The sequence below is a fragment of the Zosterops lateralis genome (genome assembly GCF_965231275.1).
Source record: "Zosterops lateralis genome assembly, chromosome: 1".
Lineage (NCBI taxonomy): Eukaryota > Metazoa > Chordata > Aves > Passeriformes > Zosteropidae > Zosterops > Zosterops lateralis.
Window position 1 is genome coordinate 7,717,386 of NC_139762.1, and position 27,409 is coordinate 7,744,794.

Consider the following 27,409-nt stretch of genomic DNA (forward strand, 5'->3'; position numbering starts at 1 on the left):
ATGCATACTTCCCAAGGAACTCTGTCTGTTTCATACAAAAATTAGAAATGGTGGTTTACACTAGGTGTTGAAATTAGGTATTGGCCAACTTAATAATTCAAGCTACAGAAAAAAACAATCCTAAAAATCTCTGTATGGGTTTGGGAAGAGTCATTTACAAATAATAGCAACTTTAAAAATGTAGATTGATAAATCTACACCCACCCATCTACACACACTATAGTAAAACTATTTAAACAAAACCATTGGATTATATTGTTTTTCTTTTAATCAGACTTTGAAATAAGTTTCCACACTCATGAAAGAGTGACATTTTTATTACTATGTAAATGTATTTCCATTTTTTGGAGCAAAATATGTGAATGGACTACTGGCATCAAAGCATTTGGACAGAGATGCCTTCTGAAAAAATAATTAATAACTTAATTAATAGAAAAGTTCAATTGAAATGAAAGAGCAGATAATAAACCAGACATTTTCCTGACAGAAAACCTGCAGATTCTAGAAACATACACGTGTATTATGCCTCTACTGCTCTAATGTTGCTGCTCTTTTAAATCTTCTATTCCATTGTTTCCAATAACATTTGCAGCAGGAGATCAGGTAACGTCATAGGATTAGGATCTTTGAGAATTATATTAAGCTGTGCCTCATTCCTTTTCCCTTTTCTCCCCAAACCAGAATGATAGTTCTGAAGGTATTACTACCTGAACAGCAGTTCAGCAGCAGATTACAAATATTTCCCCACACAAAACTGAGGGTTCTCTTTTCTGGAGAGAAGACTACAAAAACACAACCTGACAGGGGCAAAAGCTACCAAAGCACCATCCAAGACTTGACAAACACCACAGCACAAAAAACCAACAGCTGCAAAACTTCACTTCATGTGGCTACTGTACTGTTACTGGACATGGAGAAAAAGAGGATAACAATGGATCTTACCTGTTGGCTCAAATAAGGCTTGAACATCAATGTCATCTGGTAAGCCAACTAAACTGAGTTCATCCCAGAATTTGACAACCTGATCGTCAGAAGCAGTTTGGGTGCTCACACTTGTACATGATGCTACACTTGATCGAGATCTGGAAAAGGAAGCAGAAAAACAAACTTAGAAGTGACCACATTCTTTGTCTAATTAGCAAGATATTCGCAAATGATCCAAAACCCGTGGCAAGTGACTAAATTTTTTTCCTAATATGAAAAAATATAAACATGAACAAAAGTTTTCCTTATATTTTATCCCAACACTTTCCCCAATAACAGTTTCCAGTTAAAGTTCTTATTCAGTAAACAAGTCTGCTCTCTTCCAGTTCTTCAGAACACACATGCTTCTTTAAGTTTGGTTCTGTTTGATAATAAAACCTGCCCAACCCTTGGAACTGACAATAAGGTAACCACATTCAGAGGTGAGGTGCCTATAGAAAATACTACAGCTATGGGGGGAATGTAGAAAAAAGACCAGGACTTCAAAATCTGTTTGGAAATAAACATCTTTATACAATGCCATCGGATGTTAAAAAAATAAAGGTGGGAGCTGCAGAAAAGGGGGGGGGGGGATGGGTGGAGATTAAAAAATGCAGTGATATAAAGACTACTATATAGTACTAGTTTACAATCTTATTCATTGTTCCCCAAACTCTAATCTCAACAGAAAACAATTCGCACAACTTAGATTACTGCATCTAAAAAACCAGAAGTGACAGCTCTGACTTTATTTCCCACAGGCTAAAGAATATCTCAGACATCTAAGGGTGTGCATTTAGGCCTGCTGATAAGAGACCTGATGATCACTGATGCCTCAGCAATTGGCAGGAAAGGTGGTGCCTCGTTTTCCATTAAGGTTCTTTGAACTTGATTACTCTCTGCTATTAATAACTCACTTGTATACAGTAACCATTGGAATTTTAACCTGTGATAATCCTTGCTTTCCTGAAAACCATGCTTTACTTCAGTCATTACATGCATTAATACATTTAAAAACCCCTTAGTTCATGGGGAAAAGAGTAACATCTCTCTTGCACCACCCAAGAAACCTTAAAAGTTTTCTATTATTACACGGTGTCTTCATGACCTGCATAATTTTAAAAAAATCTACTCCAAAACCCATTAATTCTGATACTATCAACATTTAACACCTCCTTAACAAAGCACTATGTTCTGTTTGACAAAACTGGTTCCTGAAGATCATTCATGCCCACTGGAATTACAGAACGGTTTGGGTTGGAAAAGATCTCATTCTAACCCTCCTACAATGGGCAGGGACACCTTCCACTATCCCAGCTTGCTCCAATCCCTGTCCAACCTGTCATTGAACACTTCCAGGGATGGAGCATCCACAACCATTCTGGGCAGCCTGTGCCAGTGCTTCACCCCCATGACAGTGGAGCCTCCTCTAACACCAAACTGTTACTCACAACACCAAAGTTTAAAGGATTTTTAAGAAAAACTAAATCCCAACTGACAAGGCATTTTTCTGTTAGAAAAAAGCTTTTTCACAGTATCAAACCAATCCATTTACTGAACTTCTCAATTTACTCTGCAATCTCACCCTGCACAGAAACACTTTCCACAGACTTCTCTGAAAATAGTTTCTCATATACCTATAGAATACAGCCTGAGATGAGGGTGTTACTTTTATTAGCTTTTAAGAAAAGCCACTTTTCTATACCAGCATTTCACCATGTGCACTTTTCTACCACTAACACGATGACAGAAATGCACAATGTGCACCCAAGAAACCTCAGAGAGGGTGGAACACTCTGAGCAGCTTCTGCAGCAGCAGCACAGCGGCGGACAGGTCTGACTCAGGGAGTTTGGCAGCTGCCTCCCTCATTGTATCCCTCCTCCCCGTCTGGGAGCCAAATCTCCAGCGCTGGTTTGTGCACCGCCCACAGCTCCACATCATCATCCTGCCCTCAACCTCATATCCCTGCCCCTCATCACCACCACTGCCCTGGATCACAGCCCCGGATCATAGCCCCGCATCCCTGCCCCTCATCACCACCACCGCCCCGGATCATAGCCCTGCATCCCTGCCCCACATCACCACCACTGCCCTGGATCACAGCCCCGGATCATAGCCCCGCATCCCTGCCCCTCATCACCACCACCGCCCCGGATCACAGCCCCACATCATCACCCCTAATCCCTGCCCCTCATCACCACCCCCACCCCGGATCATAGCCCCGCATCCCTGCCCCACATCACCACCACTGCCCTGGATCACAGCCCCGGATCATAGCCCCGCATCCCTGCCCCACATCACCACCACTGCCCTGGATCACAGCCCTGGATCATAGCCCCGCATCCCTGCCCCATATTACCACCACAGTCCCAGATCATAGCCCCTGATCCCTGCCCCACATCACCCCTGCCCCGCACTGACCGTGGTCCCAGATCACCATCCCACCCTCAACCCCTCAATCATCACCCCACCCGCACCTCTGCACCATCCGGCATCACCGCCTTGCCCTTTGCCCCACACGGCCCTCAAACACACATTATGGCCCCTGACCCTGCACTGCCCTCAACCTGGCACCATCAGCATCGCCCTCAACCCTGCACTGCCCATGGCTCAACATCACCACAGTGCCCTCAACCCTGCAGCACCCAGAGCCCCTCAACCACCCTCAATCCCTCACTGCCCTCAACCCCGCAGCACCCACAGCTCCTCAATTGCCCTCAACCCCACATGGCCCATCGCACAGCCGTGGCCTGTAGCCCAGCATGGCCACTGGCTCTCTTCATGTTTCTCTAGGGCAGCAGCCCCTCTGTCACGCAGACAGCACTGAGTGATCCCACAGTCACCATCAACCGAGAACAAACCCAAGTCAACACAAGCCCTCAGTGACAGGACCCCAGCGCCCATAAAGACATAGCTCTGATCAGCGCCATCCCAGTGCCCTCACGAGACACACCATGTACTGAGAAACCTCCACTGTGGGGCCCCTGCCATCTCTCACAATCATGGAGAGGGCCAGGGACCATAACCAAACCCCCCTGTCTGGGAGAGCTGCCAGCAAACCCCACTCCTGCAGGGCAGGAACCACTGCACTGACACCAGGGCGAGAGCCAGCTCTGGAGGGCAAGAGCGAAGGCTCTAACCAGGCGGGCAGAGGCTGCCCATTATTCCACAACACATGAAATGTCAAAAGTTCACCCTCTTCCATCCTTCATGTACACTTTTACTTCAGCATCACAAGCAGATCTGTGCTTTACAGTAGCTATGTCTCTTTTCTGCATTCTTCCAGAGTGAAGATTATCACTTGGGGAACAAACAAGCCCATTTTTAAAAAGCAGAAGAGACAGCCACTGCTATACCACTCACGTGTTGGTTGCTCTGGGGTTCTCTATTTAGTTAGGTTTCTTTATGTGTCGATTTTCCTTCCAAACATTTATTGATATTAAAACCCCACATTTATACAAACACAAGTTAGTTGTCTATTATAGTACAGAACCAGTAATGATCCTTCCTGAATTTTGTGCAAAATAAAACATCTACATAATTATTGTAGACACACTTACTTCTTCTGGCCTCTCTGTTTGCGCGGCACTGAGTTTTGCCTTGGAGTTCTCTCACAAGCTCCATCGGTGCTGTCGCTGGCTTCGCTCTTATTTAAAGGCTGGTTTTTCCATGGGATAACATACCCAGGAGTGGGACTGAATTGTTTTAAGTCTCCTTGTCCTAATGAGCTCCGTTCTCCACAGTAACAAAAGGCGCAGAGTTGTTCGCTGTAAAAGGGAAGATCATTACTTCTTTATTGGGGGGGAAACCAGCAGAGGATATCCCATCAAAGGGTAAATTTCATGCTAATTTAACCCTTTATAACAAGACAATAAAAGCACCCACGTGCTATCAGAATTCAGCATTCAGAAACACTATTTCCAGCTAATTAACAGTTACAATAAAAGAACTTTTTTCTGTTCACAAAACTGCCTGATTAAAGAACCAAACACAAAAAATGCCCATGTTATATTCAAATGATTAGAATTTCCAAAATTCTGTGTGTCTAGACACATGCTTGCTAAAAGGCATCAAAATGTTGCCGAACACACAGAATATTACAACACATATACCTTTCTGGAAGCACACACAACTTATGTCTAAGACAACGTGCAAACACTATACACTAGAAGGTTTACTAACAGGGAGAAAAATGGAATAATGAGAAAACCACAGTAATGGCTACAGTCACACATGCCAGAGCACACCACATGAACAAATTCAACCACCCTCAGTTACTTCAATATTTAAAAACAAAATTATGTCTAAAAGTTTTACTGGAGGAATTTTATATTTACAGAACTGTGACCGCTGCAATACCCTGTACCATTTGCAATTATGTTTTAACATGCACAACAGAGCGACAGGATTGAAATGACAGCTCTGACAGCACTCCTTGTGTCACATCATATGGAAGCTACTGAAAAATATTTCTATAATAAACATACCCACAAACTTAAAATGTGAACTTCTCCAACTAATGCAGTTTGCATTAAAGGAAGGCCATTTAACACTTTTTTTTTATGCTTAAATGAGCAATTCTGTTTTCTTCGTATTTACGCCCCAAAGACCCCAAAAAGATGCCTCAGGGAATCAGGCACTTGGATAGAGGCTTGGTTATGCCTGGATTCCATTTAAATAGATTTCAGTGCATCTCCAAGGTGGCACATTTGGATTTAGGACACTGTGCTGTGTGAGTGAGAGGAGGAAAGTAAAGTGGGAGGAAGTGGAAACCTTAAGGCTAAACTGCTGTAAAATATTTACTAAATTCTGGGGGGAAAAATAAAGCCTCCTGTGCTTTTCAGCCTGGAGAGACAAGAGCAGCAACAGAAAAAAGTGAAAGTAGAAAAGGAAAGTTCCAGATCAGAACAAAAAACCTGAGAATTCAGCAAAGCTGCTGAGATTTGGTTTATCATACTCTGGGGTGGCTCCTTTTGCTCTCACCATAGAGCAACAATAGGAAGAAAGAAAAAGAAAGAAACCTGAACTGGTCTACTACCACTGGTAATACCAGACAGATAGATGCTAAGAAACGGAGAAGTGTTATCATGAGCCCAAAATGAAGCCCAGAATGAAGTCAAATCCTTTTATTCATGGTTGATAGGTAGAGGATTGCACTTTCACATGCAGGTTGGTGGGCAGATAAACTAAGTCCCATTCATGGTACTGAAATTACACCTTTCCATGGCACTGTTAGGAAACATTTGTCCTCATCTCGTGGCCTCGGCTGCTCATCCCTCACTGATCTGCCTCAACACACAACCAGCATGAGCCAGCACAACTCCCAGAGCTGATGGCAAATGTCTGACACGTTCTAGAAATCTTAAGGAAAAGATATCTGAGGACAAAAAAAAATCCAAAGAAAATATGAATAAAGGTAGTGTGAGAGCAGTGAAAAATGAATAGTTACACTGAACAGTACATATGTCTATTTTATAGCTAGCTTTCAGTGTGATAGAGCAACAAATACACTATTATTTGTCTGTCAGTGACTGTAACCAGTGGGCTGCCAGCGAAACCTGATCTGGCCTCACAGGCAGAATTCCTAAGCAGGGAAAGCAAAGCTATTTATCCTGGTTGAGACTAGAGAGACTTGTGAGGAGACTTAAGAGATTTAAACAGGCAACACCATGGTATATAAATTACACTAGTTACAAACACAAGATTATCCATAGTGGAATAAATAATTATTCATATATCCTGTTAGGACAGACTATCACTGCTCATTAGAAAACTTGAGGATAATTACAAACAAATAAACAGAGTTCTTTAAAGCATGAGTCATAGCAAATATGCAATAATGTTAAAGTCTATAAAAGAGAAATATGAAACATTAATTAAGAAAAAAACGCCAGTAACTTTTCAAGTGGCATTATTTGAAAAGGCACACAGGAGTAAAGCTGGTATTTCTGGGGCCTGTAAGGCAGCTCCAGCATCACAACTTCCAGCAGTAGCTTTCTTCAGGCAGAGTGGAGTGAAACAACAGGAGCAGTGAGTTTCACAGCTACTCTGCAGCGTGGTGCAGACAGCTGTGAGGCTGTCAAGAATCATATGGCCCGTGCTCCTGCTCCAGCAGAGCTGGGGAATGCAGCTGAACCGGGTTTTTGCCACGGGGAGGGGGCTGGGGGAGCCTGCACTGAAGGCTGTGAGCACATGGATGCAGAAGATGCCCAGAAGATGCAGCAGAACGTGCCCAGAGCACTGCAGGACACTGTGAGGCTGAGATAGAGGGGAGAGATTATACAAAGAGGAAAAAAATGGTTTCACGCTTTCCAGGGGGGGAAAGCAGAGAGGCTTCAACTGCACCCACGGCCAGATACCCACAAACATTCAGTGGCAGTGAACTCCCAGCCTCTGCAGGGATGCTGGAGAGACCCTCTGCAGGAAAGTCAGGCTCCTCTACCTCCTGACATGCCATACAAAGTGGCCAGTTCCATCACGTTAGCCTTTTAGCTTTAAGTGCTCAGTAAATATTTTAAGTTATGTCTGTATGGGCAGAAGGTAGAGATTTTTTCCTATCATCTGAGGACTGCAGAAAGTACTTACAAATCTACTTTCCATATGTCAATATGCAATTAGAGGATCTAAATCTGTGATGCAAGAAGAGCTCTCATATTGAAGATAATGAAACAGAGATACTGGCAAATCTTAAGATCAAACCCTAGATCTGTTATCATAATTAACATATTTTAAGAACAGGATAATTCAAAACGGGATAAAAAGCAAGAGACGATGTGTCACAAATCTTTTTATAAGCTACTAAGAAAAAAGAGAGAGAAGCAGCTCATCAGTACTCCATTTAAGATACATCTTGGGTGCTCCAACCCAGAATGTAAGTTCATCATTATCTGTAACTTCAACTTAAATTACATATCTTCCCATGACAAATGCTACTTTCATAAAAAGGTTTAAAGATCCAGAGGTGGTTTATTACCAGGAGGTGCTACTACACCTCATCTCATCCCAGAGGGTTTCATAGATTTGAATGCACAGAAATTTTAATACCTAACACTGAGGAAAAACTGTGTTCAGAATGAACCAGACATGCTGAGTTTTGGGGATGCAGTAAGAGGAAGAAAAGCTAATCATGTTTGAAGCTGATGTCTGCTCCCATCAAGCCATGGGAGGAGATCCAGATTTGGATCTTGCTTGAAGGATGCCCTTTCTAACAAGAAACACATTGATCCCATCACTCTTTCAGAGCCATTCTCTTCTACAGGTTCTTATTTCATAGGGTCAGTCTCTCTTCCTCACAGAGAATTTACTCAACCCCCTGACAAGAATCTAAAGTGCTATAATCCTCTCCTGTCCACACCTTGGCAAAGGGTAACAAAATGCCCTGCAGCCACTTAATCCTGAAGGAAGGGAAACCAGTCACTATTTCCTCTATTTGACTGATGACAGCCATCAGGACTCATCCTAAAACACAGACTATCCCACTGAAACAACTTCATTTCGACACATGCAGTATTGGGCAACTAATTGCACAATATTAAATCACAACCAGAGGAGGAGAAACATCTGGTTTGCTTGCAAATATCCAGTCAGAGAATTAAGGTAAAACTCAGAGTCCCTCAAACTTATTTTTTAGCAGAATTAAGCCTTAGGATCAGGATTACCAACACCTGTAGTTGTATTTCCAGGAGTAAGCCCCTCCTGGATTCTTCTGAGCTGGGAAATGGCACTGGGTTATCCTGTCAGCCAAGGCTCCTTGATAACAAACAGATGTGCAGACTGGCTCATGCAAACATGTTTTGTTTATGCTGTGGCCCGTATCTCACAGATGTGCACTCGTGCCCACGTGAGCACTGTGCAGCTTCTGGAAATCTTCAGATGTGTCCACAGGAGGTTGTGTGACCCTCAACAGTATCTCACTCTCCTGCCTGTTTTTCATACACAGGGAGAATGCACCCACAAGCTGCAGTGATATGGGGCACTGCCATGCCCCCCACACCTCCATGTATACAGCTGGGGAAATAAATCTTCCTTCCTCATTCTCACAGGAATAACTTCCTCCCATGTCTCCAGGGCCCCCACACAGCTGAATGCCAAGCAAGACAGCGAGTGGCCTCTGCTGAGCACGTCTGTCAGTGAGATGCTTGAAGTTATCCAATGCTTTCAGTACTCAATGGTGAGGGTGGCAGGCTCAAGGAAATCCTGCAGCTGCCTGTTGTGCAGAGAGGTGTTAAAGGTGCCCTTCTTTCAGGAGAGCCTGCACAGGGGAATCCAAGCATCACACAGAGTAAAGAGGAGGATGTCAACAGCAGGAGAAATTCAAACTCTTGGATTCAGCTTACGGGATGCTCACCTTGTAACTTTCCTGAAATCCCTCCCAGCCTACTGTGGGACTGCTATTACCAAAGGAGTTTTGCTGTGCATTCACCTTTTCCAATTAATCCTGCTAAAACCAGGTTTAAATAGGAAAAAATAACAACGAATTGTTATATTTGAGAAAATGCAAGGCATGGCAATTCCAGTAAGATCCCCTAGCCATAGCCACTGCCTCAACCATAAACACTACGTTGCAGATGATCACTACTGCCATTTGCCACCATAACAACTGCACTAAAATTAAAAAGAAACCCAATCCTAAAAGCATGAAGATCTCTTTCATTCATGGTTTAGACTGAAAAAGAAAGTGAAGAGGATATCATGGGACTTTTGCTACGAATTTGTTTTTAAAGGAATTATGCAACAATTTTCCTCAATATCTGGAAATGTCTTCAAGATGTCTTTTTCACACACTACTTGTTACAGAAATTTACAGTGTTTTTAACATCTATTTTCCACAATTAAAATTAAGCTCAGCACAGTGAAATGGAGTATTTGGGAGCAAAACAGAACTTCAGAGCATCATTTGTACTAATTACTGAAGCAAACTGATGAGAATTGGCCTTGAGAATTCTTCTTCCACCTAAGCCTGTTAGTAGATTTAACATATGCTAAAAGGCGAAATTAAACGCTACAGGGGACCTACTATTTATTTAGCTCTGCCAAGTTGTGCTAATGCACAAAATATCTTTGCTCTCATTTTATGTTGTGTTATTTAAGGAGTATTTTTTTCCTCAGTGAAGATCCACCATTTATGTAAATTCAAACCAATACCTGCAAGCTGCATTCCCATTCCCAGAAATGGGAAAAATCCCATTTCTGACTTGAAACAATACTAGTGATCTGCATCAGTGTGAGTTCAAATATATGTGAGATATTCATAGAGTAAAGTTACTCTAATACTCAGATTCAGATGAAGCTTTTCAGCATCATCTAAATATTCTGTAAAAATCTGGACCTCAATAATAATGAAGCTTGAAAGGAAACTACTGCAGAAACCTCATTAGGTGAGGTGTAACGGTATCACATTGATACAGGACTAACAACCCAATAAATTACCCTTCTGAATGAAGGATATTAAGGACAAACAAGGATGGAAAGGGCAAATGGAGACACCAGAAAAAGAAAGAAGAAAAAAATCTCTGCTAAAAGCTGTCTTTAAGCGTTTGACACACAATCTCCTTCCAGCAGGTAACTGAATCATAGAATAACCTCAAATTGTGAAGTGGTTTGACACTATTATACTATTACAGAGATTTGGGGTTGAAATAAGTATTTAGCTTATACAACATCATTCTTCTTTAAAAAAGAAGGCAGGTCAGAGTTCATATGAACTTCAGGTGAAGAATTTTAAAAGTTTATACAAACCAATTAAACTGCATTAGACAATAACTGCTTTCCAATTTTTTCAAACCAGCACAATTGGAGTTCTACAGCCATATAATCAACTTAATGATACTCCTCTCATTTGAAAGAAAGAAAACATTACCCTCCAAACACAACCAAAACAACACATCTTACTGACATTTTGAAATTTAGAAAATATGTTCTTATTCACCACTAATTGTGTCAACTTTAATTTAAACAAGTATTTAAAGCTCAGTTAGTGTTTAACATACCCTAGGATGGAAGAGGAGTTACCAGAATGCCAATGTTGAAAAAAGTGAATTTAGAGGTCTAATCCAAGGCCCTCTAGATAATTCCTTAAGGTCCATATGAACTGACTTGTACTCTCAAATAACAATCCCCAACAGAATGCAATTGATTGTACCTGGAAAGTGGCAATTCATGCAATTCTGAGAGTTATCTTCACCTCTGAAGGAATAAAAGTCAAAGACTAGGAAGTCCTGTAGCCTCAACCTTCAGTATGCATCTGTGCCCAGAAAGTATGGTCTGTGTAAGCCAAACTCTCTCTCTTGGTAATTAAAACACAATACACAGAACAGTTTGGGTTGGAGGGACTTTAAACATCATCCAGTTCCAACCCTCCTGCCAGGGCAGGGACACCTTCCACTGCAACAGGCTGCTCAAAGCCCCATCCAGCCTGGCCATGAACACTTCCAGGGATGGGGCAGCCACAGTCACACCCAACTCACACAGAGGTGCCAGCCTCTCTTGGAGGCAACTACACACAAGTACTAAGTAGGGTCTTACTATCTGAAAATTACTGAGATTTACCATTTAGCAAGCTGGCTTTAAACAGCAGTTTTTCAAGAAAGCTTCATCTAAGCAGGATAAGCAGAGGCACAGGGAATTAAAGAGGAGGCAGACATGGTACTATCCACGCCCCCCAGTATGTTCAGTTCAGGGCCTCCCTGGGTCAACTGTGATTCCTGTACACTGATTCACAGTTTCTCTTTCATGAACTTGCCCAGTCTGCTCTTGACCACATCTAGAGTTTCAGCAAACCACATCCTTTGGCAAGGATGTCACTCTAGACAACCCTCTGCTGTACAAAGAACCACCTACTTTTATTCTGCATCTATCCCTTAAAAGTTACACTTCATGACCCTCAGTTTCTTGCACTAAAAGAAACTAAACAGTCCCCATTCCATCTATGATTCTGAAGCTTATCCTCCTGCTCCAACATCTTTTACAGACTGAAGGGTCCTGAATTGTTTAAGTGGAATTTATTTCAGATCTTTGATCAACCCTTCTGCTGTTCTATGAAACGTTTTAAGTTTTACTATATTAATTTCTGAAGTTACAGACATTCTGTAGCCCTATGAAAATTAGTCCAAATTAATTTCTCTAAATGCTTCTATCCTCCACAAGCAGAGCCCATGTGCTTCAGAAGAGCTTTAGCACATTGAAGCTACGAGCAATAAGATTCTCTCTTCGCTCAGCAAACTCCAATCTCCTTCAGTCCCTACATGAAAGCAGATTCCATATGTATCATCCATTCCCATCAATGAGCATCCTTCTGGCAAAGGTCAGAGACACTCACAGGGATCATCTCTGCAACTACAGCTCTGGGGTGCTGTGAGCCCAGATTTTACCATTTAAATTGCCTGTCCTTTCCATCAGTTTCAGTATGGAAGCAAGGAAGGAAATGCAGGGCACAACACAAGAGTTTGCTGTGTGAAGGAAATGGAAGGTGCTGGAGAAACAGCACTCTTGACTATGGGAAATAACACAGATCACACAGACAGCAGAAGGAAGCAAGAAGAAAACAGTCACAGCTGACAAGGAAATGAATAAGAAAATGGATAAAGAGGTGAGAAGAAATACTGTGTAACAAACACCTGCCTAGAAGGCACTGGTAACCGATGGGAGGAAACATCGGGCAAACAGACGAAGAGTAAACCTCAACTAAATGAACCTTGAAACAATGATTAAAAACAATGAGCAGTTTAGAATTAGCAAAGAGAATGGAATATGAGTATTCAACAATATAAAAAAACCCCAAGAGAATGGCAAAAAAAGCTGGAAGAAAAAAACAAACAAACAAACAGAAGAGGTGATATTTGGAAGGAGAGAAAATGCTGTATTCACTCAACACTGGGACAGAAGATCCCAGACTATTAAAAATGTCTGTGAACATCCTGTATCTGTGCAACCCTTGACAGAGCAGCCATTCCATGCTGTAATGACAACTACCCTCAGCCCTTCAGCATGGCCTGACAGACTGCCAGCCATGAGGTGCTTCTGTCTGTCTGCCATCTCCCAAAGGACAGAAAACTTCTCCAGGCATCAGACCTGATCTGCCAGTGCTCAGCTTGCCGCTCACGAGTGCAGGACTTGTAAGCAGCCGGGCAGACCCAGGTGGATGGACATGCAGCCTTAGGATGGGGATGAGACAGAAAAACTGCCTAAGAATATCTGCAAGAGGCTGAGAGTGAGACTCCAGAAACCTGGAGCACCTGTGAGCACCTGCTCATGCTGGGTTTCATGGTTTCTGTGGTTGAATCTTTCTACAGAAGAGATTAAATCATGCAGCAAAGATCTGTGCAACTTAAAGGCCCAGCCATGAATGTCATGGATTATGGTGTCAAATCCCATGAGGCACAAGTCCTACATGAGAGCATTAAAACACATTATGGCCACAATGGCAATTGTTCAGCCCAAGCAAAAGGCAGGATTTTGGCTGCCTGTGAATCCCTTCTTTGGCCCCATTTGTGTGACACGCCTTCTGTGCTCTGAGAAAGACACAGACCATCTGGAGAAAACTCAAACCAGCAAGAAGGATCTGAGCTCAAGAAAACATCATCTACAAAGAAAGCAGGAACAAATTTGGGATTTCTGTTACGAGGTAAAGCATGCTGGGGAAATAAATGAGAGACTTTTGCACAAAGCTGTCCTCCATTATCCTTGGCAGATGGTACGAGTAGTAATGGAATAAACCCAGAATGAGGAGAGTGTGGGTTAGATGTGAGGAAAGTGGTTCCAACAGTAAAAACAAAGAAGAGACTGGAAGGGACTGTTTAAGAAAGATATGGAGTTTTTATTACTGGAAGATTTAAGAGCAGTTTATGTAAGCTTGTGTCAGGAATGACAGCTGTAGATAACTGCCTTGGAAAAGGAGGTGAACAAGATGAGTTCCAAAGGTCCCTTCCTGCCCTATAAATCCAAGGGAAAGTTGCTTTAACAATGATTCGTCACAGGATTCTCCTTGAGACCATTTCCCTAATAATGCATGAACAAACAGGATGGAAAACCAGTAAATATTTAACTTTTTTCTCATTTTTCAGTGTGTGGTCTTAGTCTTTATTTGTGCCCTGCTAGCCAAATCAGTTATTTCACTCTGGGTTAGACTGGTCATTAATATAAAGCTGAAGTAGTACTTCACTTTGGAAGACAAAGGAATGGGATGTCATCTGGAAAGATGACAATCACTGGCTTCAGAGGAAGATCTCATAAATGCTTATATGGATCTAGACTTGGAAATGTAAAGGCAAAACTCTGCAATGACTTCATGACTGTGTCAGGCATAAGGTCCATTCTCTGCAGAAACAATTCCTGGAGAAAAACATTCACGTAGAACTACAAACAGTATCACAGTACATGTTCATGAAAAGAAATAATCAGTTTCAAAATTAATCTTAATACTGGTATATCCTCAAAACATGTGCTTGACTTTACAACTTCAACAAATTTTTGAACATATTTTAATATTAAATCTTTTATCTAACCTCCTCCTGCCTAGAGATTTAGCTTTTCCATCACTGCAGTATTATTCGGTCCACAACTGCCACTTCACAATTTCTTTTTCCACTGAGTGTTGCTCTGAGTGTTACAAATTTTGTAATGTGCTTTAATATTATAAAAAAAAAAAAAAAAAAGGAACAAAGATAAAGAAATTCACTGCTACTTTTCCACTCTTTTCTTTGTTCACACAATCTACAGATGTTCACCAACCACTTCTTTTTGATGGAATAAAGCACCCAAGCCCTCCATCTCCACACTCCAGAATTCATCTTAGCAGCAGCACCAACAAAATAACAGGGAATGGCGCAATTGGTCTGGAATGAAAATTACGTGCTTTGTCCAATTACAAGTGAAGCAAGAAAGAAGGAAGGTGTTTTGCCAGTTCTCTGGTAGTTTTTTTGGGTTCTTTTGTAGTTTTAGCAAAAATCTCACAAGAGCAGATATTTAAGCAGGCCAAAGCACCGAAATCAAAAAGAGCTGTGTGAAAACCTCAGCTTCTACTTATTTAAGAATGTCCCGTCTTCATGATTATGGCCAAAGGACCGAAAACATGTAATTAATGCAACTCACAGTCTCCGAGAGCAGACAGAACGTAAAATGAATCAAAAGGTGTTTTGTTCTTCTATGAAATTGTGTTTCTAGGCCATTCTCGTTAGCTTTTAATGGCAGGGGTTGCCAATGTGGGAAACAGAGGAGGAAGGTGGAAGTGGGCTCTGCTCTAGTCGCAGCCGGCTCCTGGCTCCCTGCCTTCCCCAAGGGCTGCACTTCCCCTGCTCTCTGCAGGCAGCACAAACCAAGGCAGCAGATTCCTTTGGAAGGAGCTGGATTCCACTCAGCCATAAGTCCTGGGCTGACAGAAGCTTCTCACAAGGCTTTTAAAAAGAAAAAAAGGGAACAACCAAAGGAAAAGGCTCCAAAACCCATGACACTCATGATATATAGGAGCTGGCAGTGTTACTCCTGCCACTGCCAGGCTTGGGAGTTTATCTTTGCTTGATGTTATTGCCCCTCCCCACATGTGGTCAATAATTCACTCACTCCTTTCAAGCACACGCCTCATCCCTTTCAGCCTCCCTACCCCAGCATGGCTCAGACTCTCTTTATTTTAAAGGGGTTTTAACACATTGCTTTCTAAGCACTAATCCTGAATCTGTTGTTTAATTCCCTGCCCCAATCCCACTCGCTGTCAGTTGTTCTTTTGGTTTCCCATATCCCACCTCAGGAAGGTTCCAAAATCTACCAGCTCTCTCTCTTGCCTTTCTCTTGAATGTTTTTATTTAGCTGCAGTCTCGGGAAGGATCCAGAAAAAAATACCACACAAACCAAGCTCTGGCTAATCTCTCAGCTACTGAAATCCCCATCCTAGATTTGACATGCCCTACTATGTTAAAATCACAGAAGCAAATTATTTAATTTTTTCATGGAAAAGACTTTATTTTATGCCCTGTGTCCTGTGCTCCTCTAATTCCTTTATCTTCACTACCAAAGAGAAACACAGAATTGTCTTATACTCAACTCTGAAAAAAGCAATGCAAAAGTAGCTCCACCTACATCTATATCTACTTCTAGTAGCGGCCTGGATTCTTTTCTGTCTTCTAGGCGATTTCTGCTCTGTCTGTTATGATATACTCTCATAATTCTCCTATGTCTAACATATCTAAAGCTATTTTTGAATATACAAACCCTTCCATTTTATTAGAAAGTGAAAGTTACTTATATTATAAAACAGAAAAGCTTACCAAGAAAGAGATTAAGCTGAACATGAATTATTTGGAAATCAGCTTTAAAACTACTTCCCCAAGTTGCAATTTTAAGGCTCTGTGGAGTCACACTTTATCCTAAATCTTGATACATTTCCTCCAACCATTACACAATCATTATCAGCGTCTGTTATCTCACACACTCTATTTTCTCCTAAGAAAATGGAGTCAAGGCCCCAGAATACAGTCCCCCAACCTCTGCATGACACAATGTCAGTGGCAGCACTGCACAGACAATGACACAAGTGACTGATCAAAAGTCACAGATCAGAAGAGGCTTTTTTCAAGACTCACTTCCACAGAAACCCTGACATTTGGGGTTTTTCCACTGCCATGAGGACATCAATGACTTCTGCAACTAACCTCCATTCTGCATCTAAGTTTGAAATCAAGATTACCTGGGGTCAGAGAAACCCTCTGATTCCCAATTAACAGTTTCATATCTCCTCAATACATTTCTTTCCAAAATGTCAGAGACAGGGTCTGATCACTATTATTTTAATTAAAAATTAATAGTACTCAGCTTTTTAATGCTTTGATCAGTCAAAGCAACGAGCACATAATAGCCATTCCATCCTGGCTGATCAAAGTCAACACTGTCAGTTGGAAGGAAGAATAAGTTGAGGGCAAATAAGAGCTGGCTCAGAACCAGGCCAAAGTTTTTTCAGGAGACTGTTGTCCAGCTTTTAAGAAACAAGTCTATGGCTATGAAAAGTGCTGTAATCAAATATTCATGATAACAGCAAAAAAGTAACCTTGAGAAGAACAGAGAGCGGATGAAACAGCACTAAAATTTTTGCAAATGATCCAAAATAGGGTCAAATAATGAAGCAGAGCAGCTGCTCAGTTCAAGTTTCTCTACATACTTAGCGCAATTTAATCTCAGCCTTGGAAAATTCCATCAAGAACAGAAATTTTTACGTATTTCACTCAGGTATACACACAAGAACTATTTAACTGAATTTTCTGTAAGAAGAAAAGTAGCTCCTGAAATCTAAGAAGTTTGTGAGCATGTAAAACATGGAAATTATATATGCATCAAGTAGATTAAGTAATTTTTTGTGCACGGAAAATAAGCTTTGTGTTGGATTAGGAGGAAGAAAAATGATGACGACAGTCCTCTCCAAGTCTGTCAAAATATAATTACACCTGTAACTGTCTGGTAACAGCACCTTCTGCAGCAGGAGAGATCTGCTACTGGGTTAGGAGCTGTTATCAGAGCTTCACTAGAGAAACTCTGCTAGAATTGTGTGACGACATTTCAACAGTGATCACAGACAGAGTGTTCTGGTTTCCCTCATATAATGTAATTAATACTTTCACTGCTTTTAGGCTAATTTGTACTAATGAAACGTTAAAAAAATACAAATGTTATTTTCTCTGTTATAAATTCCAAAACAAGGAAGAACACAGTAGATACGACAAGAGATTTGGTTTACTTTGTTCCTGAAAATACACTCATACAAGCCGAAACATCAAAAATAACTTTATACAAATTTGCAAATACACCATTTCCTACACAGCAGGAAAGCTTCAGTAATCACATTTTATCTCCTATCACTTATGCCTCCTTTAATTTACCCAGCTAATACACAGTAACTCAAGGGTTTCCTGGAGCAGTGTGAGGACAGCGCTCACGGAACGCGCTTTTCACCTTGATCTCCCCGGACGCCAATTAAGGCACCAGTCCCAGGCACTTCAAAGCAGCAGCAGCAGCAGTCCCAGCCCTGTGCCCCGAGCACTCTGCACCCCAGAGCCCCAGCCCCAGCCCTGCCCCTGACTCAGCAGCCTCCTCCTCCTCACTCTCTCACTCACCTGGTTTTGGCTTCCACACCCACGGAGGCCGTGGAGCTCGTGGACTCCTCGGACACGGAGTGCTGAAGGACTGGTGTTAGCTGCTTGGTGCTCTCCACTTCCGTCTGGGCATCCTCTTCTGCAGACTGCTCTTTGACTTCTGGGTAAAAAAAAATTTAAAAAAAAAAATAAAATTAATGTTTTAACTGCATCTTGAAGCTTCCCCTTGCGCTGCAAATGTCCATTTTATTTATAGACAGGTTAAGTCACGTAAATATCTTCTGCCACAGAGCAAAATTAAAAGAATAGGAAATTACCACATCTAGCTAAAATGTGAAACTAAATGCTTACAACACTATTTCCATAACTCAGATTACCACTGTGAACTAAAGCTGTTCAATAGCAAGAAGGAATGGGGTGAGGGAAGAGCTGTTCAGTGATACAAGGTTGGAGTTTTAGACATTTCCATTCTCCCTACATCTCCCATGCACCTGCTGTGTCAAGGTGAACAAACACCACAGTGAGCACGTTAATCCAGTGTATATTAAACATTTTTTCCTCCTCTATTACCCTTAAAATTGGTCAATTCCCTGCACAAATTCATTCCTGGTTACACTAACTATGCTGGCACAGGGTTGAGGAGGTGAAGGAATGAAGGACATGGTTTGTATCAGCTTAAACTTCATTCTGAACTGAACAGACGTAACTAATTTTTTAGCATGCTTTTACATTATCTTAGGTGTTAGACAGGAAAATATACACCCCTACAGCCGACAATGCTGGACTTGACTAGAAATTTTGGTTTTACTCTGAAACATGAAACATTAAGTTGCCGTTGTCTGTGCAACTTTAAATCCTCCTCCCAATCATCTCCCCTTTTGCTTGGATTGAATCAGGGATTTACCAGAAAGGCATGGCAAAGTGCTGTTCCAAGTGCACCAGAATGCACAGGAACAAGGTTCAAGGCTGTACAGCAACAGAATTTGGTGTTTCCGCACTCATCTGTACTTTGATTTTGAAACAAAAGCAACACAAAAATCACAGGACTCTGACAGATGTGCTCTGGCATATCCAGCTTAAGATGCACGTGCCTCATCCTGCCTGTGTCCATGGCTTCTAGATCTGTCCCACAGCAGTGCCAGAGGAAGGTCTCCTTCCAAATTCCCAGTGAACATGGGTTTGAGCTCAGAGGCCAGTACAAACAGCTCTTGCAAAGAAGTCCAGTTAGAGTAAAGCAGCAGATTATTTAGTAAACTTCAGCAGAAGATACGCTCACATTTTTCAAAAAATTAATGAACAACATGTCAAAATATAATTAAATATTGCAAAGGATAAATGACAAGTGGAGAAATGAAAGGGTAGAAGAATCTGTGACATGGGTGGGCACGCATAAAAACCTGCTACAAGATTTAATCTTATAAATAAAACCAAGCAAAGAGAGGAAAAGTCTCAGAACATAAAACTGTGCAGCTTGGTCTGAAATACTGAAATCATATGCCTGCTACAGCACATGGAAAATGGCAAATCTGTCTTGTTTCATGCACAGAGATTGAAATAAGATTTTTCTTTAACCTAAAGTGAACTCATTTATGGAGACAATATATAACATTTAAAACCTCCAGTGAACACCTCTAAATCATACTGAAGACAAACATAACATTAAAGGAAAAAAAATTCCTGTTCATGGTGTTCCAAGTACATATCTGAGCTGGTGTAAATTGAAACTGCTTCTCCTATTTCAGTTAAACTACTCAGTAACATACATCTGAACTGTTTTTTGGACACCTGAAACATCCAAAAGTGACTACCTGTCCAAAATCCAAATGGCTTTTGTTAAACCCCTTTCACCAACCTATTCTGAAAGAACATGCTGGATGATGATTTGACACTAAATAAATATCCTCTTGGGAATACACCCCTTGTAATAGTAAATATTCCTGTACGCAAAACAAAACAAACCAAACCCAAACCCCCACACCCTCCATTTTTGGCACTGCTGAACAAACATCCCTGGATGTTTCCTGGATGAAGATTCCCAAAACAGGCAGTGTCCAGCAGAGCCATTCATAACGGTCTGCGGTGCGTTTCCAAGTATGCTGGACCCAAAGGACAACCTTGTGCCAGTAACCCCCAAATTTCTAAATGCAACCTCCATGAAGAGAGCAAAACATAAACACCTAGAAGACAGGCAGACGCCAAAGCACTCAGAACAAAACCCACAACACAGCCTGGGACAACCACGCCTGAAGTGCTCCAGGAAGACCACCGGAAACCCTGGCCTTGCTCTGATCCATCTTGGCAACTTTCTTTAACCCAGTTAAACTGTGCAAAAGAACTCTGTCTTTATTGTGTGCCTGCTGAAACTTTCAATCAAGTGAAGGAAAAAAGCCATTTACTCTCTGCCAGCTTTCATCTCATTACCATTACTGGGCACCCAGCACACTGGGGAAGGCGAAGTTCAGGGGCACTCACGCTCACTCCCAGGAACTCTGGGCTGTGTGAGAAGACACAGATTGTTTCACTACACATGACAACTCTATGAGCTTACATCCTTATGGTGCATTTCCCCTGCTGTTTGCTTCTCCAGAGAAGGAGGGACCCAAATTATACTAAATGAGACAAACAACATCTCAGTTGCTGTCTCTGCAATAAAGCAAACTGTGCCTCAATATGCCGTTGGAAGACTGAAAACATGGTGCTCACTAAATAGAATGAGAGTAGTGCGTGTTACTTCTGAAAAAAAAACAACAACTTTGTGCAAGTTTTCCTGCAGAAGATTAAGGAAGAACAGGAGCACTGCATTTCATGAGTCAAATTCCTAGGAGATGGATCCCAGCACTGGCCTGGCAAAGGGACATCTCAGATATGTTCTTGGAAACACCTGGCACAGTATATTTAATGAACATCATCAGATTTGGGTGTGGCATTCTTCTTTGAAGCTACTGGGAATGAAGGATCCACGGATGATTAATAAATGTGAAGCCTATTTGCAGATTCATATATAATGCTTTATTTTGCATCCGCTTTTCATGATTGTTTCTGGCACCAGTGAAGGTCCTGCCTATGTATAGTGAGTTAGTGAGGAGACTGAGATTTAAAAAACCTACTTGTACAATTCCCCAACGTCTCTAGGTTATTTTTTAATGTCATTATCCTTTACTAAAACTTTAGGAAAATACTAGGAAACACTGCACTTAAAATGTTATTATTTGAATACAACTATATTCATAGTTCTTTCTCACCTGGCTGCTGAGGACACAAAAGCTTTCTTTTCTTACTAAAAGAAATCCCCCAAAAGTACAAAGAATAAAGTTCCTGTCCATATGGGCCATCAAAAGGCTTGAGACTTCCACACACTTTACAACTTGGGTAACTCACAGAATCACATCTGGCAGAGGCTGGAAGGCAGCCCAGAGTCACCCTGTCCAAACAGAGCCACCAGAGCCAGCTGCCCAGATGGTTTGTGAGCACCTCCAAAGATGGAGATATGAAATTCAAGGGAAAAAAATTAAATTGCCTAACACTGACAGGGGACAGATATGCAGGGACGTCACTGGGACTGGTAAGATTTACAGGACATTTCTCTTCCAATTAACACTTCCATCACATTTGTTCAGTAATACGTGGTAAAAAGACAATCCTTAGCTTTTACACTATTCAAGTTGTAATTTGGATTTTTTCAAACGAGGAGAAAAACACTTTACAGAGGTTCAAAGATTTCTTCTCTAATTATTTTTATTCCCCTTTATAGAGCAGAATGCAGAGAACACTCAAAATAACAAACAGCACATAGCTCCCTCAGTCAATTATGCAGACTCTCCACCCTCCTAACAGTATCTGGTCTCCCTATTTACAAGTAGAGATTTACAACATTCTGAGTAGTAATTGTGTTGATAATTTCCTGTTTTCCTGCTCTATCTCCAGACCCCTTGGAAACCTCTCCCCATGTGAGACACAGGTGGGACATGCAGACTCTTTTTTGAAAGCCCTCCCTGTGGCAGGGCTTGTGGAAAGCAGGAGACTGAGGATGGCTGGGATTTTATTACATGATCACAGTTTTCTTTGGGGCTGTGATGAAGCAACATCAACTTAAGATGTAAAATGTTCTTTTGTTACAAACAATCCTTTTCTGTTTTCTTGCAATGACAAGGCCCTATTCTACAAGCTACTGGGTAAACATAAAGCAAAATAAGGAAATGTATGTGTGGGTTTTGCTGTGGCAATCAGGCAAAGGACAGACATCAGCATAACCAAAAGATTTCTTTTAAATACTCAGAAACTACCTGTCAAGTCAAACCCTAAAAATACCGTAAGAGTTCTACCAGAAAAAAAATCTTTTAAGTATTATAATATTCATTATGAAGTGACACTTAAAAAGCCAAACAAAACCCAAAGAACTGTCATTAAAATAAAATTAATATTCTACTACTAAATTAATATTTAGATGCAGCAGGTTGACTGTTTAACCACTTTACTTCAATGTCAGACCAACTGATTAGGCAGGCAATGAAGCACCTGTCATGAGCTCCCAAAACTTTCACTAAGAACACTAAGAATACTTTCACTAAGAAAGTATTGCAGACTGGAAAACACCAAGATCACCAAACACAGTAGAGACACCTCAGGGCACTCAGCTGTTGCCTACCAAGATGTTCTGTGAGAAGGACTAAGGAGCTTTTGAAGGCAGACACAGCTATTTTTGCACAAGGAAGGGGTAATGCTGTGTCAGGAAACAGCCAAGGGGACCAGGTGCTTTACAGGAGTCTGCAGAACTACAAACAACACCAAAAATGCAGCAGTTTTGACAGATAAAAACCAGGTCAGGGTAGCAACAACATGAAAAGAAACCTTAATAAGGGAATGCAAACTATGAATTTAAAATGCCTACCTGTTCTGGCTTTGGCTAGCACAGTTAATTTTCTTTTTAGTACTGGCTACAGTGCTGTGTTTCAGATTTAGGATGAGATTTAATTTTGGTAACACACTGATGTTTTAGTTGTTGTTGAACAGTGCTTACTCTAAGGGACTCTTCGGTTTCCCATGTTCTGCCAGCAAACAGGTGCAAAAAGGAGCCAGGAGAGAGCATGGCCAGGACAACTGACCCCAACTGGCCAGAGAGATGCTCCACACCACAGAACACCATGCCCAGTAGATCACAGAATGGTTTGAGTTGAAAGGGACCTGAAAGATCATCCAGTTCAGACCTCCTGCCATGAGCAGGGACACCTTTCACTAGACCAGGTTGCTCAGAGCCCCATCCAACCCATCCTTGAACACTTAGAGGGATGGGGCAGCCACAGCGTCTCTGGGCAACCTGTGCCAGGGGCTCACCACTGTTCTAATCTCAACCCAGGGGTTTTACCTTTTTCCAGTTCGCCTGTGTGGTACTCAGCTGACAGCTGGGATAAAACATGACACTATCCAGTACTATAATTACCAAATTTCACTCACTGTCCCAGTTTAGAAACAAAACAACTTTACACTACTTGTGAGTTCATAATTCTGCTACTGCTCTGGACACAATTTGATAGCGACATCACTTCTCTTGCCAGTGTCGGAGGAAGTCACCTGCAGAGATCTCCTAGGGACAGAAATATTTTACAACTATCTGAAAGAGGTAGTTTTAGATTATTATTAGAAAAGAATTCTTCCCTGTGAGGGTGGTGAGACCCTGGCACAGGCTGCCCAGAGAAGCTGCGGATGCTCCATCCCTGGAAGGGATCAAGGCCAGGCTGGATGGGGTTTTGAGAAATGTGACCTAGAGGTCCCTGTCCATGGCAGGGGGGGTCGGAACTCGATGATCTTGAAGGTCCTTTCCAATCTAAACTATTCTGTAATTCTCTGATTAACTTACTGCAAGAGGTATTAGATGAGAAAACCTGCAGTTATTCTTATTCTGTACATTCCACTGTATATTTTGATAGTTTACATTCAAATGAGCTTTTAACTGCTCTTAAATGCATTTCATACAGAAAATAACTGCAAATTTTGCATTAGTTATAAAATAAAAACAAGATTCTCAATGTAGGACCATTTAAACTGTAATTTTGGTCACCTGAAAAACACGGAACCGTATTATGGATAACCATAACATGGAACCTCCATGACTGAAGAACTTCCTAAGCTAGGAGTGGTATTCAACAGCACTCATCTGATTATTTTTTTCCACTAATTTTTTTAGGTCTTTTTGAAACCCATGTCAAGTTGTTCATGCCCAAAGCATCCAGAAACAATGAATTCTGTAATTGCAGTAGATGCTGAGTGCAAATGCACCTGCCCTTGCACACTCTGAACACAACCTGATGTCCCCTAATTTTTGTGTTGCACGACAAAATGAATCACGGTGCCCCGTTTATTTTCTCCATACCACTCATCATTTTTTGGACCCTATTGCATTCCTCCTCAGCGAAATCACTTCAGATTGAAGGCTTTTACCTTAACTGATCCCCACACAGAAGCTATTACTTACTTCTTGTCATACTTGTTGGCCTTTCTTGTACTTTCCCACTTACAGCTCATCCTTTTGGAGAAGGGAAAGCAGAACTGCACGTGGCATTTAACATGCCAAGGATTTATAAAGTAAAAGTAGAAAGAGAAAAAAAACCCTCTCTGACGCGTTATTCCTCTTATCCCTTTGCCAGTAATTCCTAGAATTTCTTTCTTTTTGACTTATGAAAGCTTCTGCAATTCTCAGAAGAACTGAAGCACCACTTGCTCAGGCAGCAGAAGCTATTTCAGAGTGATTTTTGTTTATATAAAAGCAGGATGGTAATTTTGCCCTGCATGTTCTTTTACATGAACTACTACTGAATTAAAAGTAATTTAATTTTCTATGGTCACTCTTCGATGCCTTGCAAATGGATGCCTCTTTTATTATCCTAAATAAGTTCATTTTACCCATTACATTCTTCCCCTTTGAACCTGACCCAGAAAAGGGCTACCAGGGTAGGTGTTTGTGGGACTCCAACACCAGCCTGGTTTATACTGTGATTTTAATTCGTCAGCAGTGAATTTCTCTTCCATTTCTTTTACCAAACTGAAGAGTCAACCTCAACACAGCATTACTGTAATAAAAATTAAGACAGGTCTACAGAATCACCAAGTGGCTCCTGCTCAGGGCAGAAGGGATGGAACAAGATGATCTCTGAGGTCCCTTCCAACGCAGACCATTCTGTGATTCTATGAACTAAAACGAGCACAGAGCAGCCCTTTTTCCAGTGAGGAGAAGAGCATACAGCACACAAAGCAACTATTTCAATGTATTTGACTGGTAATGGCCATGCAGATCTTCCATCACATCACTAATGACACAGCAGCAGAGTTGAACATCAAGAGGTCCTTCAAAAAACTTTCAAAACCTGCTGGATTACGTTTAACAAAGCATAGTTTGATACCAAAACTGCAAAACCACTACTGAATAAATAAGCAAAACCAAAAAGAAGTTGCATTTCAGAAAAAAACCCTCCAGAATGAAAAACTCAGGTTAAAATTGATTTGGAATTTACAGATTCCACCAGCTCTCAAAACACCTGAGACAGAAATATCCATCATAAAGGCAAAAAAAAGTTGAATTTTTCTAAATGGCCCATTTTAAACGTGAATGATGATAAATAGTATTCCTGAGTAAGCCTGTAATGGTTTAAATGCAATTATCAAGCAACCTCTTATTTTGCTTGTTTTCCTCATTACGAACAAATTACCAGAATATAAACAAAAAATAATAAGATGTTTATAATAATTACAACAACATGCTTCAGTTCTGCTAATTTTTCCAGTGGCTGAGCAGGTAGGAGTCAGCAGTATAAAAAAGAAGAAATCACTCCTTTTCTAATGAGTACATAGAATATTAGTTGCCTTAAAAAAATTTAAGTGCATTTCTAAGCACGTATTTGCTGCAACTACATATGGCCAAGTTTAATCTAAAAGCAAGCCCTCAGTGGTGTTAATTCTTCCTTCCATTAATTTTAGAAGGGATGGGTGGTAATGATGAGGCCAAAGTATCTGCCTGGATTTTAAAACTGGATTTTGTTTATAACACATTGCCAAGAGCTTTTGCCATCGATTTGCCCAAACCTGGACTTGCTCTCAGGTGTATTTTACTTTGCTTCCATGAGAGGTTCTACTCAGTATGGTCCATATAATTGCAAAGGATGCCTGTATTTCCTTAAGTAAGCAGGATATTCCAGATTTTTTTCTCTAAAAAAGTGCTTTTCAGGCTGCTTCAAAGCTGATGGGATTCTGAACTAGTCCAAAATTCCCTGGCAACTTCTGCATGAATAACTTTCCTCCACTGAGACATGTTTGTTTCTGGTTCTTCAGTGTTTTGCCCAGAGACAAATGAGGCTGGTCAGAGGAAGCTTTATCTTCAGGAAGTTAATGTGAAGTCCAACAAGAAATCAACTGGCCAGGAAACGTCACTGGGTCTGATAAAAATGTTAGTAACAAAAATAATGTAGATAAGGAACTACTGGTTGATAAAATCATCCAGGCTCCTTTATCTATTATCAATTCTGAAGCCTCTGAACATCTTGGGGAGTTGAGGGTGTGGTAGAAAGCACTGCTGTAAGAGCTGGTTGACATGGTATGGATAGTTAACATAATAATTACCTGATGGATTCATTAATAATTTCCCAAGAGACTCAGCAGATCAAATAAACTTATTTTATTGCACTGCTCCCAGATCTGAATCTCAACGTTTTTATGGGCCATAGACAGGAAGAATTAGAGACTCTAGAATGAGTTGGCATATTTCACAAGTGTTCTCAAAAAAAAAAAAGGGGGGGGGGGGGAGAATAATCAGATAATTAACACAGAGAATTCAGTTTCAACTTAAATGCAGAGCCAAGAAAATATCAAGTACAGAAACTTGCTGAAACTAACAGAAGATGGGGAAAAGAAGCAGAAGCCAAGTCTTCATTAGTAGCAAAAGGGCTACCAAACCTGCAGAAAGCAGATCAGGAGCTACTTGGTGTATTATTTTTCTTCGGCTTAGCAGTTTTATATTTGCCTATATCCCTGTGCACAAAGCCACATGCTTTCCAGAATTTTCTGGTCTGTATTTTTTTTGGCCATTAGAAACCTACTCATCAGAAGAAAACTGTTCTTATGGAGAGGAGAAGCACAAGAGGATCCAGAGGGAAACACAGTATCCTGCAGAAAACAGTATTTAACTGATAACCAGAAAGATGGAAGATGGTGACAGCTGGAAGGTCTTGATAGGACCAGAAGCACTAGGCACAAACTAAACACAGGAGGCTCCCTCTAAACATCAGGAAACCCTTTTTTACTGTGAGGGTGCCTAAACACTAGCACAGGTTGTCCAGGACAGGTTGTGGAGCCTCAAACCTTGGAAATAAAAGCTGTCTGGATGTGG

General features: G+C 41.2%; 1 protein-coding gene across 11 annotated transcripts in view; it reads right to left on the bottom strand.

Moving 5' to 3' along the window:
* Window positions 1-27,409, bottom strand: part of KMT2C (lysine methyltransferase 2C) — a 188,839-nt gene that overhangs the window by 110,292 nt on the left and 51,138 nt on the right. For all 11 annotated transcript variants that reach the window (XM_083863956.1, XM_083863959.1, XM_083863965.1 and 8 more), the window contains 3 exons: window positions 18,058-18,196; window positions 4,525-4,731; window positions 943-1,082 (listed from right to left, as the gene is read on the bottom strand). In XM_083863956.1, coding sequence (XP_083720082.1) covers window positions 943-1,082; window positions 4,525-4,731; window positions 18,058-18,196 — 486 coding nt within the window. The remainder of the gene's footprint in view (window positions 1-942; window positions 1,083-4,524; window positions 4,732-18,057; window positions 18,197-27,409) is intronic.